Source organism: Bombina bombina, chromosome 2 (assembly GCF_027579735.1).
Source record: "Bombina bombina isolate aBomBom1 chromosome 2, aBomBom1.pri, whole genome shotgun sequence".
Lineage (NCBI taxonomy): Eukaryota > Metazoa > Chordata > Amphibia > Anura > Bombinatoridae > Bombina > Bombina bombina.
Window position 1 is genome coordinate 208,039,291 of NC_069500.1, and position 17,143 is coordinate 208,056,433.

At 38.3% G+C, this 17,143-nt stretch overlaps 1 protein-coding gene across 1 annotated transcript in view; it reads left to right on the forward strand.

Annotated features, from left to right (window-relative positions):
• Positions 1-17,143, forward strand: part of RASGRF2 (Ras protein specific guanine nucleotide releasing factor 2) — a 1,049,304-nt gene that overhangs the window by 600,337 nt on the left and 431,824 nt on the right. Inside the window, 3 exon segments of the mRNA XM_053701460.1 lie at positions 4,182-4,324; positions 4,326-4,376; positions 6,836-6,945. Of these exon segments, the coding sequence (XP_053557435.1) occupies positions 4,182-4,324; positions 4,326-4,376; positions 6,836-6,945 (304 nt within the window).

The window sequence follows — 17,143 nt, forward strand, 5'->3', positions numbered from 1 at the left end:
CTAATCACACTTGAGCAGAGGATGTCAATCACCCCAGTCAGACTAGTCTGCAGTGATTGCAAATCACCAGTTCCGAGCTAGCGTATAGGTTAGGAAACAGCAGTCTAATGACCGCTGCTTCTTAACTATCGGCTGCAGCACCAAAGGCACTGCAGACATGAATATAATTTTTTTAAGGCTGAAATTACTTCTTTTTTTATACAATAGGCAGTGTTTAGGTAATACTCTTTACAAATGGCAATTTGTTTCAGTAAATGTTATAGTTTACATTGTTTGCTGTTGTATTGAACCACTTGACTAATTAGTGAGGAATATCTTCCTATACATCTTCTCATGATTCCTTTTATACTTGTGTATTGTGGAAAATAAATCATATTATTATATATAACCATTCTGGAGCCTTAAAATTTAGTTTTGTCTCATTGTTATTCTAGAGTATTATGTTGCTTGTCAAACTCTTTTTTTAATGAGCTTCCAAGCATTTCAAAATGATTATATTTGTACTGTATAGTTTCTATAAAAAAGTCTGAGGTTAAAACTCATTTTGAACATATTTCTTCCCATATATGGGGTCACACAGGGTTCCACAGTCAGAAGTAGATGAACCACTTTTTATTGCCATTAGCAAAGAGCTACTGCTGAAAATATAAAATATGTGGTGGTTTAAAGATATTTTAGGGAATAGTGACAAGATAGCCACAGCCAACACTAATATCAACTGAAAAGTCTGTGTAATTTTCAAAGACAAAACTCATTGCTTAATTATAATGCAAATATTCATTACAAAACAGTTATATACCTCTCATCTTGTGTTTCTGTCTTTATCTAATTCCATTCTGGAATTGCTTTGCCAAGAAAGGAAGATAAAGTTTGGTAAAACCATGACACAACTTAACAAGGATAAAGTTTGGGAGGCTGACAGCCTCAATGCAGAGCAAGCAACAGGCAAACCAACCCAAGGAGTGTCAGCTTATGCTTTTAACCCTCTGAGTGACATGGACTGTGAGGTTCGAATTGCACTCACTTATCTGCAGATCTTAAGTTTAAACTGGAATAAATTATATGGTAGCTGCTGTAATGGAGAATAACATGCATGGGGAGGTTGAGGGAGAAACTAGTGGAGAGGTTCTCCTACAGAACCAGTCCATCTCCCCAAAGCAATTAGGATTTAACTACAGACATACCCCATGTGGAACATTTTGCCATCTTGGAAAAAGGCACTGCAGTGACTACACTAATTACAGAGCACCTCTGCAACCAAACATGCAACTGCACAAGCCATACCCACTTACCATTACTGACCACCAAGCATGTCCCATCATAAACTCTCTAGGGTCTTTTCATCTTTCTATTTTATATCAAGGTTAGTAAGCAGTATAGTGTAGTTACCAAATTTGCAAACTCCAGTCTCTTCTAGCATTTCTAGGTGTAGGATGAATAACTCTCTCTCTCTCTCTCTCTCTCTCTCTCTATATATATATATATATATATATATATATATATATATATATATATATACAGAGCTAACTCTATGGAGGTAACAAGGGATGTAGTGATCAGAATATATACGTAAACACTTTTCTCTTGTCACTACTCAGTAGAATCACCACTACTCTGTCACACATGCAACCCTTGGCGTATCTTAAATGAGTAGGCTTACCAGAAGTCCCACTTTTACTGGGATTGTCCCGGTTTGGAGGCGCTGTCCCAGTGTCCCACCCAGTTGGTTCATTCTGTCCCAGTAGGGTTTGCCACCTCCAGGTTTCAAATCATGTATCCGGGTTTCAGACCACCTGAAACCCGGACACATTATTCAAAATGACTGGACTGTGGCTCTACAGCATAGTTGGATGCTGGTACTTTGTTAAATACAGCCCTGCTTAGCTTAACGTTCGTGTCCTTCAAAGTTTACATTTAGTAATACAGTGAGCAGCGTAGGTTTTTTTTAAATTTTGTAGTACTACTTGGTTTATTTTTCTAAGAATTTAACACCTTCTCCCCCCCCGACCCCTTGGTGTCATTGCCGGTAATACACCTTTAGGGAAATCATATGGGTATGACTAGGAAGTACAGACAGGCAGGATTTTTGGCCTGGATCTTGCTTTACTTCATGCAGAATAGCATTTTGGCTATAATCTTCCTGCATTATGGTATAGAGTAGCCTCTTAAACAGCTTTAGCAGGTACGTGTTTCTTTTTTACTTTCATTCAATGTTGTATTTATGCCTTATCAGTATTTGGCTCTGTTCCTTAATTAGACACATAAAACACATATTACAATGCAGATATTAAATTGTGAAATTGATAATTATGAAAGTGATAATTATGCTTGATGTTTGGCATTATTTAGAATCTGAGATTTAGATTAATGATTTATTTACCATGACAACGTAATGGTGCCTTTTTCACTAGGGGGTGGTGTTATGGTCTATTTAAACTGTGTGATTCACTTGTTTCACTGAGGAAGGGTAGAGTATCCACAAAACATTACACACATAAAAGCTACTACTTTAAAAGGGACCGGTAATTGGCACGCCCCCTTTGACCACGCTCCTGACCACACCCCCACTGGCACCGCACCAGGTGGTCCCAGTTTCACCTCTAAAAATTATGGTAAGCCTATAAATGAGGCTTTTCAAACCTATGTATTATAGATTTATAATAGAACCAACTTAGATAGTATGTACTGTATGTGTAAGGCTACTGGAAAGGAATGGACCTCAGCTGCAGATCTGCTAATAATTCTCAATATGAGTGAGTGAATTGTTATCACTTTTGCCTCTGTATCTCTATGGTTTGAGAAATACACATTGATATCAAGTGATTTAATTAAGAGTAGGTTAAACACCAACCAAGCAGATAATAATTAGTATGTGGTGTTGTCACTTTAAGGTATCTATGAAGCGAGCTCCACGTAGGTGTCAGCAATAAGGTGAGAACGTAATGTATCCAATTGGCGTCAGTATGGAGTGTGCTGATGGGTTAACTCCTAATGGAATCTTTGTTCCACTAATGCGTGGGAGAAAGGGAACCTGAGTTGTAAAGTCAGTGCGTTCAGATTCAGTGCCTGTACAGATGATCCCTTCAGCTGTTTATATGAAACTGCAGTCATGTGTCTTACTAGCGTGCAGCTCCTGGTATGCGGTTAGTGAGACCGCTGCAGTCCGCAAACAGCACTTGTGCTTTGAAGAGGTGAATGCCTACGTGAGAGAACACAATATAAAGAAACAGTTCTTCCGTGAATTAGGTAGTGTTAACGTTCACTGCTTAAAACCTATAGCCTATAGTATTTTGCCAAAAATAAGATGTCTACATTTTTGCATAGGTTTTAGGAGGCTAAATACAGTCTCTACTTTTGATGCCATCTCCATGAAAGGGGAAAATTATTTGTCGATAATTACAGCACCCAGCAAGACTTGGGTGGAACACTCACTTAGTATGAGTTAGACAAGGTCCTAGACCATGTTGGAAATCCGGGTTCAATATTAAACCCAAAATGTTATCCATGAATGGAGTGTTTGGGACATTGGTTAGGATGGGGGGAAGCTATAACAACCTTAGTAAGACAAAGTGGAGGCTATGAAGCAGGTGATATAATTGATAGGACTATAGCTCATTATCAGAAATTCATTACCAGACCATAATGAGTTTACTGGACCCCATGCTGCATGAAAATGTTTTCTGAATAAACGACCGCATTAGCGAGTTCTCCTGTACTCTAGAGCCCTGATTTCCGTAGGAGGTTTGTGGTACAGACAGATGCTTATGGGTTGAGGGTTGTACTTAGTGTTGTTATTGCCCAAGGAGAGGAACACCCCATACCCTAAGTAGAACCTGTAGTAGATGTTTAAGAGTTAAAGTGGATCATATGGGTGCACACTTTAAGCTAGCACAGACAGTCCGCTACTGGCAAAGTCTTTAACATAATTTAATTTTCCAAGGTGTTTTCAAGGTGTCAGTATTATTGCCTTGATGTTTCAACTATTTCAGCAGTAGTCCTCCATGCATTTTTATACAAAAACATATAACATTGTAATAGTTATTTAGTGTGCATGTACAGCATTTATTCTTCAAATAATCCCTTTTCATACTAGGAAATAGATGTACAGTGCTGTTGCTATCTGGCTCATGTTAGGAAAATCTGAATCACCACAAATTATTTTATTTCATTATTTTATTTAGCTGACTTATTTGATATTCTACTACCCATGCTGAGCATCTACCAAGAATTTGTTCGGAACCATCAGTACAGTCTGCAAGTGTTGGCAAACTGCAAGCAGAACAGAGATTTTGACAAACTACTGAAGCAATATGAAGGCAATCCAGCCCTGCGAAGGGAGGATGCTAGAGACTTTCCTTACCTACCCCATGTTTCAGGTACCTGTAAATGTTATTTTATGATAGTCTGAAAGTTCTTTTATAGAGATACTGCTTCATAACAGTGTATGTAATATAATGAGGGCAAAAGTAAAGAAGAGCCTAAAATTCTCATAGATAAAACAATTGTTAGTGCACTCATATATTAATAAACTGTATTTTTTCTTTCATGTATCAGTAAACCTGACATCTTTTGATTCCAGGTTTTGTTGAGTTGGAGGTGGGGTTTTTATGTAGCTTTAGCAATAAGGCTACATTTTAACAAAATGTTACTTGTTAACAGTTGGGGGACTATTTTAGTTTATAATATATAGTGTAGTAAGAATATGGTGAACAGCAGAAGTGTTTCTAATCAATAATGCACACGTGGGAACAAAGCTATCAAAAGTTTAATCAGGATACCTACTGTAATTTGCTATTTTCAGCATTTTTCTAATTACCTAGCAAAGTGAGTCTAGAAACTTTGAATAAAATTTAAAGGGACATAAAACACAATTCTTGTTTCTGTCCCTTTAACAATACTTAATTTTTATATATATATATATATATATATATATATATATATATAGTCTGACCATATTGCCGCTTTAAAAAGGGACACATATGAAAAAATACATATGTCAGGGCTGTTTTCAGGGCTGTTTAAAGAAATGTTTTATATAAGAACCTTGACATATGTATTTTTCATGTATCCCTTTTTAAAGTGGCAATATGGTCAGCCTATATAGATAGATAGATAGATAGATAGTAAAGCAGGCAGGGTTTTGCACGTAATAGCAGGCAATGCAGAATATGCAAACAACTTCCGGGGTGCTCTATGCAGACCAAGTATACATCAACATAGGCAAAGGCACTCATAGGTAACATAGGCAAAGGCATACATACATGTATGTCTGTCTGAGGAAGGGGCACCACCCCGAAACATCACAATAAACTGACTGATTTGATTCCAAATGGTGAGTGCCTTTGTCTATGTTGTTTTGATATATATATATAGTCAGATATACAGTGTATATGTGTCATGAGACATAGTTGAGTAGCATAAGGCTTTTGGCAAACCAATAATATATGTCACCAATGGTTTATAGAAGATGTCTTCAGGGTGTATTGCATGCAATTAAATTTTTTTTTTTTTCAAGCATTAACAGGCAAGATAATTGAAACAATAGCATAGAAGCTATGTTCTTTTGTCTTTCATTTGTGCATACGCACTATGGGTATCAAACACATTTTTTTAAACAAATTTCCTTATGCAAAGCTTATTATTTAAAATTCTGTAGACATTGTAAAGGCATCTGTTTATGAAGGGCTAAAAATGGCCATGACAAATGTTAGAAATCTCCAAATCATTTTAAAAAAATAACTATTATTGAAAATGGAATTGCAATTATCAATATACATTTGAATACCAATTGGAACAACACAGGTGCTTTTGGAGTCTGGGCTGTTAAAGGAATAGTCTTTCATGATTCAGATAGAGAGTGCAATTTTAAGCAACTTTCAAATTTACTCCCTATTATCACATTTTCTCGTTGTCTTGTTATCTTTATTTTAAAAAGCAAGAATGTAAGCATATGAGTCCTACCATTTTTGTTTCAGCACCTGGGTAGCACTTTCTAATTGGTGTCTAAATGTAGCCACCAACCAGCAAGCGCTAGCCAGGTGCTGAACCAAAAATGGGCCGGCTTCTATGCTTACATTCAAATAAAGATAGCAAGAGATTAGATAACAAAGAAAAATTGATAATAGGAGTAAATTAGAAAGTTGCTTCAAATTGCTCCTCTATCTGAATCATGAAAGTTTAATTTTGACTAGACTATCCCTTTAACTACAGACCTTTTTATTTCATATTTTACAAAATTTAGTGTTCTCAGTTATAATAAATTATGGGTTTATTAGACAACAGTTAAAAAGAATAACTAATTGGAAACGTTTAAATATATACCTTGTTGTCACATTTAAGTCATATAATTAAAGGGACACTGAACCCATATTTTTTATTCTTTCGTGATTCAGATAGAGCATGCAATTTTAAGCAACTTTCTAATTGACTCCAATTATCAAATGTTCTTCATTCTCTTGGTATCTTTATTGAAAAAGGAAGAATGTAAGTTTAGATGCCGGCCCATTTCTGGTGAACAACCTGGGTTGTTCTTGCTGATTGGTGGATAAATTCACCCACCAATAAACAAGTGCTGTCCAGGGTACTGAACCAAAATGTGGCTTGCTCCTTAGCTTAGATGCCTTCTTTTTTTCAAATAAAGATAGCAAGAGAACAAAGAAAATTTGATAATAGGAGTAAATTAGAAAGTTGTTTAAAATTGCATGCTCTATCTAATCACAAAAGAAAAAATTTGGGTTCAGTGTCCCTTTAATGTGCATAAAACTGTTCTGTATGTTTCCTTTTTTTCAGAAATGTTAAGTTTTTGTTGAATAAAAATATCATTTTTCTCTCTAAGATCCCTAGGTATATTATAACGCTTCATGAACTTCTGGCGCACACGCCTCATGAGCATGTAGAGAGGAAAAGCTTAGAGTTTGCACAGTCAAAGCTAGAGGAGCTGTCAAGGTGAGCTACTGCTGCTGTCATTAAAGCTTGGGAATTTCATCCCTTTATTTAGTATGCTCTGCATGCCCCCCAAGCTACACAGAGTTCACAAGAAAATTCAGCCGCTCTTTGATTTTCTTTAATATTGTTTAACAAAAGAGCCATTGACATGTTTGTAGTTAAATATCTTTTTACAATAAACCAGTAATGAAAATAGAAGTATTGTATGTAACATAAACCACTCACGTGCATTGTGTTTTTATCATTGGTTATGATAAAAGATTCTTGTTACTTTATACACATTATGGTGCCCATAGCAAGAATTGAGTTTATGTTTAAGTTTATTTTTTTTGCTTTTGCAAATTTTCATTTCTTGTCCTTACATATGAAATTATAGGTATAAATCCCCAAATCTGGAATTCCAAAATAAAGAATTATTCCGAAATCAAGATTTTTTTTAAATTTTTTTTTTTTTTTTTAAAATGTAAAAATTGCCATATTTCCCTGCTAGTAAGCCGCAATCTTCTACGTCTGTGCAAATGCTGGTCTATATTTTTTTAAAACAACAACTATTACCTTTCTGATTACAGTACTGTGCTATCTGTCTAATTATACTGTGTATGACAATGATATAAAACTACCTTTAAGTTACATGTATAAACTGTATTATGACATGTAAATATTGACTAAATGGCATAAGATATTGTTACCTTTTCCTGGTCCCAAGCAGTTTGGATAAAGGTTGCTCATGTGTATATGTATGTATGTTTGTATGTGTGTGTTTATATTTATATATATATATATATATATATATATATATATATATATATATATATATATATATTATATACTATATATATATATATACACAGTTGTATGCAAAAGTTTAGGCACACACCCCTGACAATTTCCATGATTTTTTATTTATAAATAATTGGGCGTTTGGATCAGCAATTTCATTTGGATCTAAGGACACAGTAATATTTCAGTAGGGAAATTAGGTTTATTGGATTAACAGAAAATGTGCAATATGCATCAAAACGAAATTAGACAGATGCATAAATTTGGGCACCCCAACAGAAATATTGCATCAATATTTAGTAGACCCTCTTTTAGCAGAAATAACAGCCTCTAGACCCTTCCTATAGCCTGTAATGAGTGTCTGGATTTTGGATGAAGGTATTTTGGACCATTCCTCCTTGCAAAACATCTTAAGTTCATTTAGGTCTGATGGTTGCAGAGCATGGACAGCCCGCTTCAAATCACCCCACAGATTTTTCAATGATATTCAGTTCTGGGGTCTTGGATGGCCATTCCAGAACATTGTACTTATTCCTTTGCATAAATGCCAGAGTAGATTTTCAGCAGTGTTTTGGGTCGTTGTCTTGTTGAAATATCCAGCTCTGGCGTAACTTCAACTTTGTGACTGATTCCTCAACATTATTCCCATGTATCTGCTGATATTGAGTGGAATCCATGCGACCCTCAACTTTAACAAGATTCCCAGTACTGGCACTGGCCACACAGCCCCACAGCATGATGGAACATCCACCAAATTTTACTGTGGTTAGCAAGTATTTGTCTTGGAACGCTGTGTTCTTTTCCGCCATGCATAACGCCCCTTGTTATGACCAAATAACTCAATCTTTGTTTCATCAGTCCACAGCACCTTCTTCCAAAATGAAGCTGGCTTGTCCAAATGTGTGTTTGCATACCTCAAGCGACTCTGTTTGTGGCGTGTGGGCAGAAATGGCTTCTTCCGCATCACTCTCCCATACGCTGCACAGTGACACATCTGCAGCAAGATGATGTTGTAGGTCTTTGGAGGTGGGCCTGTGGGCTGTTTTTGACCGTACTCACCATCCTTTGCCTTTGCCTCTGTCAGGGTTTTTTTCCCTGTTGTTTGCCATGTGCTGCTGGCAGCCATTTTACTCACCTCTCTTCCTGACTATGGTGCATTGTGGGGGATGCTGCTCATTTCCTACACTTCCTTTTATGGCCAGACTGGTGTGCATCATCCATGTGAGACAGGATGCAGTCTCAGAATTGTTGATGACATCACTTATCATTTAAAGGGCCTCTGTTCAGTATGCTTTGCCTTTGCGTTGTCTCAGACCTGTTTGTGAGAGTTCCTGTGTATTACCTGGCTGCCTGACGTCCTTCCTGGTTCCTGATCCCTGGCTTGTTCCTGACTCTGCAGTTTTCCTTGTTCCTGATTCCGGCTCGTCTGACTATTCGCTTTGGCTCCTGACTCGGCTCGTCTGACTATCAGCTCTGGTTTTGACTCCTGGCTTGTTATTTGACTTGTAGACTTTTTATTATTTTTTGCTATGAATAAAGGTATGATTATTTTTGCACTTCTCGTCTCAGTCTGATTCCTGGCACCCTGACAGCCCCTCCGATATTTTACTTCTGGCCTTAACAAGAACTGTGCCTGTGGTCTTCCATTTCTTCACTATGTTCCTCACAGTGGACACTGACAGCTTAAATCTCTGCTATAGCTTTTTGTAGCCTTCCTCTAAACCATAATGTTGAACAATCTTTGTTTTCAGGTCATTTGAGAGTTGTTTTGAGGCCCCCATGTTGCACTCTTCAGGGGAGAGTCAAAGAGAACAACAACTTGCAATTGGCCACCTTAAAATACCTTTTCTCATGATTGGAGGCACCTGTCTATGAAGTTCAAGGCTTAATGGTCTCACCAAACCAATTGTGTGTTCCAATTAATCAGTGCTAGGTAGTTACAGGTATTCAAATCAACAAAATGGCAAGGGTGCCCACATTTATGCACCTGTCTAATTTTGTTTTGATGCATATTGCCACATTTTCTGTTAATCCAATAAACCTCATTTCACTACTGAAATATTACTATGTCCTTCAGTTATTTGATAGATCAAAATGAAATTGCTGATCCAAACACCCAATCATTTATAAATGAAAATTATGGAAATTGTCAGGGGTGCCTAAACTTTTGCATATAACTGTATATATATATATATATATATATATATATATATATATATATATATATATATATGTGCCTTTCTTAAAGGGAGAGGTAAGTGACTAAAACATTGCACTACATACATGTATTTTTTATGGCAGATAAGAACCAGGAGGCTGTACATGTTTTCCTTCTGAACTGTAATCTTGGTTACATTTTAGTATAGATGCATTAATTATTGGGACAAAATTAAACTTTCATGATTCAGATAGAGCATGCAATTTTAAGCAACTTTCTCATTTACTCCTATAATCAATTTTTCTTTGTTCTCTTGGTATCTTTATTTGAATGTAAGCTTTGGAGCTGGACCATTTTTGGTTCAGCACCTGGGTAGCGCTTGCTGATTGGTGGCTACGTTTAGACACAATCAGAAAGTGCTACCCAGGGGGGGCGGAGCCATCCAGTGGCGTCACTAGGGGGGGGCGGGGGGGGCGGGCCGCACCCGGGTGACACCCACCAGGGGGGGTGACACCAAAAAAAAAAAAAAAAAATTTTTTTTTTTTTTTTTTTTAATTTTATTGAAATTCAAAGAAATACAATGTTGAGATGCATAGATTTTTTTTTTATTAGAGGGGCTGGCATTTGTGAACATTGGTGGGACTGGGGAAGATGTAGACACACAATTTTTTTGCCCCTTGAGCCAGTGCCTGCAATTTCAACAAATAGTTTTCCCGGCTGCTCCTAGCCTAAACCTGCCTGCCTATCTGTGCTCACTGCTCAGTGACATGTGGAGCAGTGGAGTCACTCACTGCTGTGCTGTCTCTCTAAACGGGAACTGGCAAATCATGAGGGGATGCCTGGCACCTGACCGCATGACTGTTTGACACTGTCTTTAAAGTGAAGCAGCCACATATGATGCCCACCAGACCATTACGGTTACGGTACACTAAGTGCACACTGAACAGGTAGGAGGGCGGGCGGGGGGGTCTGGGGGTGGGCAGAGTGCAGAGCTGATTGGCCATAAGAAGCGGTAGGCTCGCGGCCCGTGGCTGTGCACTGACAGGCTTGGAAACAGAGTCAGAGAGCAGAATTTTCATAGTTTGCACCTAAAACTTTTCTTTAGTGATTTATTTTTAGAGTGCTCTGTTTATCTTTCATTTGATGCTCTGCTGAGCCAGGGAGCAGCTCTAGGCATGAGCTTTATAATTAATGCAGTGCAGTTTACATATTTTGTATGTGTGTGTCTGAGTTTTTGTGTGTGTGTGTGTGTCTCAGTGTTTTTGTGTGTGTGTGTTTTTGTGTGTGTGTGTGCCTGAGTGTGTTTCCGAGTGTTTGTGTGTGCATCTGAGTATGTTTTAAGTGTGTCTGAGTGTTTGTATGTGTGTTTGCCTGTTTTTTTGTGTGTGTCTGCTTTCTGGGGGGGGGGGGTGACACCATAAACTTACCGCACCGGGTGACACCAACCCTAGTGACGCCACTGGAGCCATCAACCAAGTATGGAGGACGTGTTTTATAGAGCTCCTGAAGAAAAGCATTTAATATAATGATTAACTGGAGCTATATACATGTAATTTTATCTCAAATTGTCCCTGAGTAGATAGGTTTACCCCTTCAATACCGGGGGACCTCTTTCCTTTATTTTTCTTACTGGACTATACTATATACTGCCGTCGTGTCTTGAAAAACGCCTAGGCATCTGAGGCCTACAGCAGTAATGGCAACCCCTCACTAAAGAAAACCTCCTCAACCCATTTGCGCAGCTTTGCGGGAGCTCACTATGCAAATATCAGCTGGATATGATGATCTCTCAGACTGTCTGAGGACCGCTATGCACAACCGTCGCTCTCGATTGGGAACAGACTGGGCAATACAGGCCTCCATTCGATACAGCTCAGCTCTCTCAGTGTATGGTGCAGATATCAGAGACTAGAATAGATCTTGGTGAGGATATACCTGGTGTTTTTTGCAAGCTTTACCCCACCTAACCGTGAACTAGATCTGGAGGATGAAGTCGGCACAAGAGACCGCAAGTCTAAACTTGTAATTGCGCAGAGAGAACCCCCTCCGTCAATCCGGCCACTGCACCCCCCCCTCTGCGCCGAGTATCCTGAGGAGCCTATCCCCGCAAGTTTACAGCGCCACATCCAGCTACATGGCGAGAGTGATTCTTAAAAAGCCTTTACGGGGCACTGAAACCCAGCGGAACAACAACGGTTACACATACTTTGCAATCACCGCTCTGGGAGACTGGAGTGGGCTAGGACTTTGGCCTCAGTGTAGTGGTGGCCTAAGGTGGGATCACACCATAAACCGCATTGAACACCCAGGTACGGCTATCATCAAGGTCCGGCAGGCTGGATTCCACATGCTACACTCACATGGTGCGGAGCTCTTTTGATCCGGGAGGCCCCTCTTCTTGCTAGCTCTCAGATCTGCACTACACGGCTGATGAACACTGGCAAGGCCGTTAAAGTAAGATTCTGGGTTTCTATCAAAGGAGTGATCTCCGTATTAGTGCACTAAGGTTTCTACACTATTCCCCTATATGAGGTCCTTGTAATCCCGGATATAAGAGACATGGAACTAGTGACTTTTCCCTTCTCCTATCCAAGGAACTTGCTTGTTTCTTTAAAATCCGGAGCAGGGTAAACTGCAGCTCCTAATGCAGCGTTAGGCAAATTCTTCATCTAAACATGTTTCAGTATATGTGTAAAATTGTGTTCACAGTTCTGTCAATGCTACTAGCTCCTTCTTGATTTATTTTGTTGTACTTGTTCTCATGTGGGTATGGGTATGTGTAAAATACTGGGGAGTCACTTATACACCATTCTTATTTTATTGTACAGCCTATCTTATGAGAACTTTTAATGGGGATCTTAATTATCTAGTTATGCCAGTATTATTCCTATATTAGCATAACCATTATTAATGCTGGAGTTGTTGCATACACTTGCTTATATCTTATAACTGATGCATATACCTGATTCATAGTTATAATAGAATATTATTAGAGGCCATAGGCCCCTACCTTATCAAATCACCCCCCATATATAATTGAGGGCTTTCTAGCATTGTGTAAACAGTAGTCTTATAAGATATGTTGACTACAACATCTGTTACGTTCTTGTCACAAAATCTGCCCATAGTGTTTCTTTTTATAGATCCACACTCACTAGATCCAATTCTGCACATCAGGTATATGATTGATCCCCCAACACCTATGCATGTGTTAGGCTAGCACTTCTGGTAAATCTTCACTATATTCTCTCAGAGATTTTTGAATATGCCTTTATTTTATTGATCTGACCCTATTTTCATGCTCTATATGACTAAACACCCCACAAAAATTGTAAAGACAGAGAAGGTATCTCTCCTCACCCCTTTCCCACCCTGTGTTTCAGGGTGGGTCATACCCACTATCCCTTTTCCGTCTGTGTCCAGTGGAGACAATCGTCCCCGAGGGGAGATACTGATTACATTTCTTACCCATAGTGGTCTCAACATTAACGCCATAAGCTGGTAAAATGAGTGACCCTTTATGTTTTCATATCTTGGTTGCGCCTATTTGTACAGTAGCTTATCGACTATGTTAATTACTAAACATTTTGTCTCTACCATTTAATGTTTGTGACAAATACCACTTTCTCCAGTATAACAATCTACATAGCTAACTTAGCTAAAAGTCACTAGACTTTTTATGCTGATTTAAAAATAATCTAATATTGCCTTTTCATCTTAGAATGTGCGACTATGTTTCTATGCTCCCTTTATTTGAGCGCAGAGGTTTTATCAAACAAGACTATGTTCATGTTAAGAAATAGTTATTCTGTTTTTGTTGGCTCTGCCCTCCCACTCCAATCCCTATTACCACACCCAGGCTTAGACCGGGGTTCATATTATTTAGTCTATATTAGCTTCATAATACCCCCTCCCCCATACTGTTTAGCTTAAACCTGTAATGACCTGGAACCCAGTCCTTCCAACTAGCATTTTCAACGTATTTTCTCAATGTAACTAAGCTCATTGTATGTTTGTCATAACTTTCTCGTTATATGGGCATATTCTCTTTATTTAGATAATTATTCCGCTTTGATGGAGCTATTCCCATCCCAGGTAGTCATGTAACTAACAAGTCCCTCCCTGTGATGTCCACCCTTATATCCATCCAATAGGCTTTCCATACCTGCTCTCATGCCCTATTTGGCTCCGCCCCCCCCATTCCCCTCCTCACTCCACTTTGAGCGGCTCTTGCCCGCTGCACCCCTTCTCCCCCTCCCCGCTATAATTGGCCCATTTAAGTGGCCAAACACAAGCCAATCCCTATGTTTATCTTAACTTTACTAGTTTATTTATGCTACAAACGCTTATCAGGATAATGTGGAGAATATACTCTATTTCCCCCCTCCCTCTACCCCCATAAAACCAACCCCTTCCTTGTTTATATTTTCTAAAATTGATAACTTATGGTGTATATGTCCATCACAAGGTTGGATCACTTCTAGTCTACATACCATATAAAAAAATAAAAACTGAGGTCTCAATTTGGATAGTCCAAAATTTTTACTAATACCTTTAATAAACGGGATTTATATGCCCCGTCTGTTTAGAGTTATTGCCTAGTAAACCTCCATGCTCCTTCATAACCACTAACTAGCTATAGCTACTACATTCTTTTACCACTCACCATAGAGTATTACTCTTTATAGTCTTGAATCTATACAATGTGGGCATATCTAGTATTGTTTTTCTGGCAAGATCATGGTATTAGTATTGTACTATTCTCCTTTGTTATTATTGTTGGACGTTTCATTACTGTTATATTTGTTTATGACTTCAATAAAAAACTATTTAAAAAAAAAAAAAAAAGAAAGTGCCTACCCAGGTGGCTGAACGAGAAATTTGGGCAACTTCTATGATTATATTCTTGCTTTTTCAAATAAAGATACCAATATAACGAATAAAAAATGATAATAGGAGTAAATTAGAAAGTTGCTTAAAATTGCCTGCTCTGTCTGAATCATGAAGTATAATTTTGACTAGACTATTCCTTTAAAATAACAAAATGAATGTTGAAATGTGGAAATTTCAAGAGATGTTAAAGGGACTTTCCAATGCAAAAACTGCATACTTTTATTAATTACAGCATCTCATTTTTCTATTCTGGCTCTAAATAACTATCGGCTAGATTAACAGTTTTGCGTTATGCGTGAAAAAGCAGCGTTATGGCTCTTTTTCACTACCGCTGGTATTACGAGTTTTGCAGGTATATCTGTACCGCACACTTTTTTCGCCGTAACTACCACAGCTTTCAAAAGTCCTTTTTCAATGGGACTTCCATAGCGCCGGTATTTACGAGTTTGCCTGTCCGGCCAAAAAGTGAGCAGTACCATCAAGATCCATACTGTAAACTGAAAGTCAGTAGTTATGGGTTTTACGCTACAAATCTCTAATATAAAACTCATAACTAAAGTGTTACAAAGTACACTAACACCCACAAACTACCTATTAACCCCTAAACTGAGGCCCTGCCGCATCGCAAACACTAAAATAAAATTATTAACCCCTAATCTGCCGCTCCGGACATCACTGACACTATATAAACATATTAATCTGCTGTCCCTAACATCGCCACTACCTTTATTACTGTTATTAATCCCCTAATCTGCTGCCCACAAAATTGCCCGCCACTATACTAAAGTTATAAACCCCTAAACCTAACCCTAAGTCTAACCCTAACACCCCTAACTTTAATATAATTAAAATAAATCTAAATAAAAATTACTATCATTAACTAAATAATTCCTATTTAAAACTAAATACTTACCTGTAAAATAAACCCTAAGCTAGCTACAATTTAACTAATAGTTACATTGTAGCTACCTTAGGTTTTATTTTTTTAAATAATTTTGTATTTATTTTAACTAAGTAGACTAGTTATTAACTATTTACTAACTACCTAACTAAAATAAATACAAATTTACCTGCTAAAATAAAACCTAACCTGAGTTACACTAACACCTAACCTTACACTACAATTAAATAAATTACATTAATTAAATACAATTAACTAAATTACAAAAAAAACAAACACTAAATTACACAAAATAAAAAGAAATGATCAAATATTTAAACTAATTACACCTAATCTAATAGCCCTATCAAAATAAAAAAGCCCCCCCCAAAATAAAAAAAACCCTAGCCTAAACTAAACTACCAATAGCCCTTAAAAGGGCCTTTTGCGGGGCATTGCCACAAAGAAATGAGCTCTTTTACCTGTAAAAAAAAATACAAACAACCCCCCAACAGTAAAACCCACCACCCACACAACCAAACCCCCCCAAATATAATCCTATCTAAAAAAACTAAGCTCCCATTGCCCTGAAAAGGGCATTTGGATGGCCATTTGGATGGGCATTCCCTTAAAGGGCATTTAGCTCTTTTTCAGCCCTAACCCTAAATAAACCAATAAACCCTTAAAAAAACTAACACTAACCCCCGAAGATCCACTTACAGTTTTTGAAGACCGGACATCCATCCTCAACGAAGCAGCAGAAGTTCCTCAGCGAAGCCGGCAGAAGTCTTCATGCAAGCGGGCCGAAGTCTTCATCCAAGCCAGCAGAAGTCTTCATCCAGACGGCATCTTCTATCTTCATCCATCCGGCGCGGAGCGGCTCCATCTTCAAGACATCCGGCGCGGAGCATCTTCTTCTGACGGCTAACGAAGAATGAAGGTTCCTTTAAGGACGTCATCCAAGATGGCGTCCCTTGAATTCCGATTGGCTGATATAATTCTATCAGCCAATCGGAATTAAAGGTGAAAATATCCTATTGGCTGATGCAATCAGCCAATAGGATTGAGCTTCAATCCTATTGGCTGATCCAATCAGCCAATAGGATTGATCTCGCATTCTATTGGCTGTTCCAATCAGGGTTAGGTTTAAGGGTTTATAACTTTAGTATAGTGGCGGCGGCGTTGGGGGCGGAAGATTAGGGGTTAATAAGTGTAGGTAGGTAGCGACGACATTGGGGCAGCAGATTAGGGGTTAATAAGTGTAGGTAGGTGTCGGCGATGTCGGGGGCGGCAGGATTGGGGGTGTTTATGGGTGGACTCTGGGGTTATGTTAGGGTGTTAGGATTTTTTTTCCACCCATAGGAATCAATGGGACTGCGTTACGGAGCTTTATGCTCCTTTATTGCAGGTGTTAGGCTTTTTTTTAGCCGGCTCTCCCCATTGATATCTATGGGGAAATCGTGCACGAGCACGTAAAACCAGCTCAA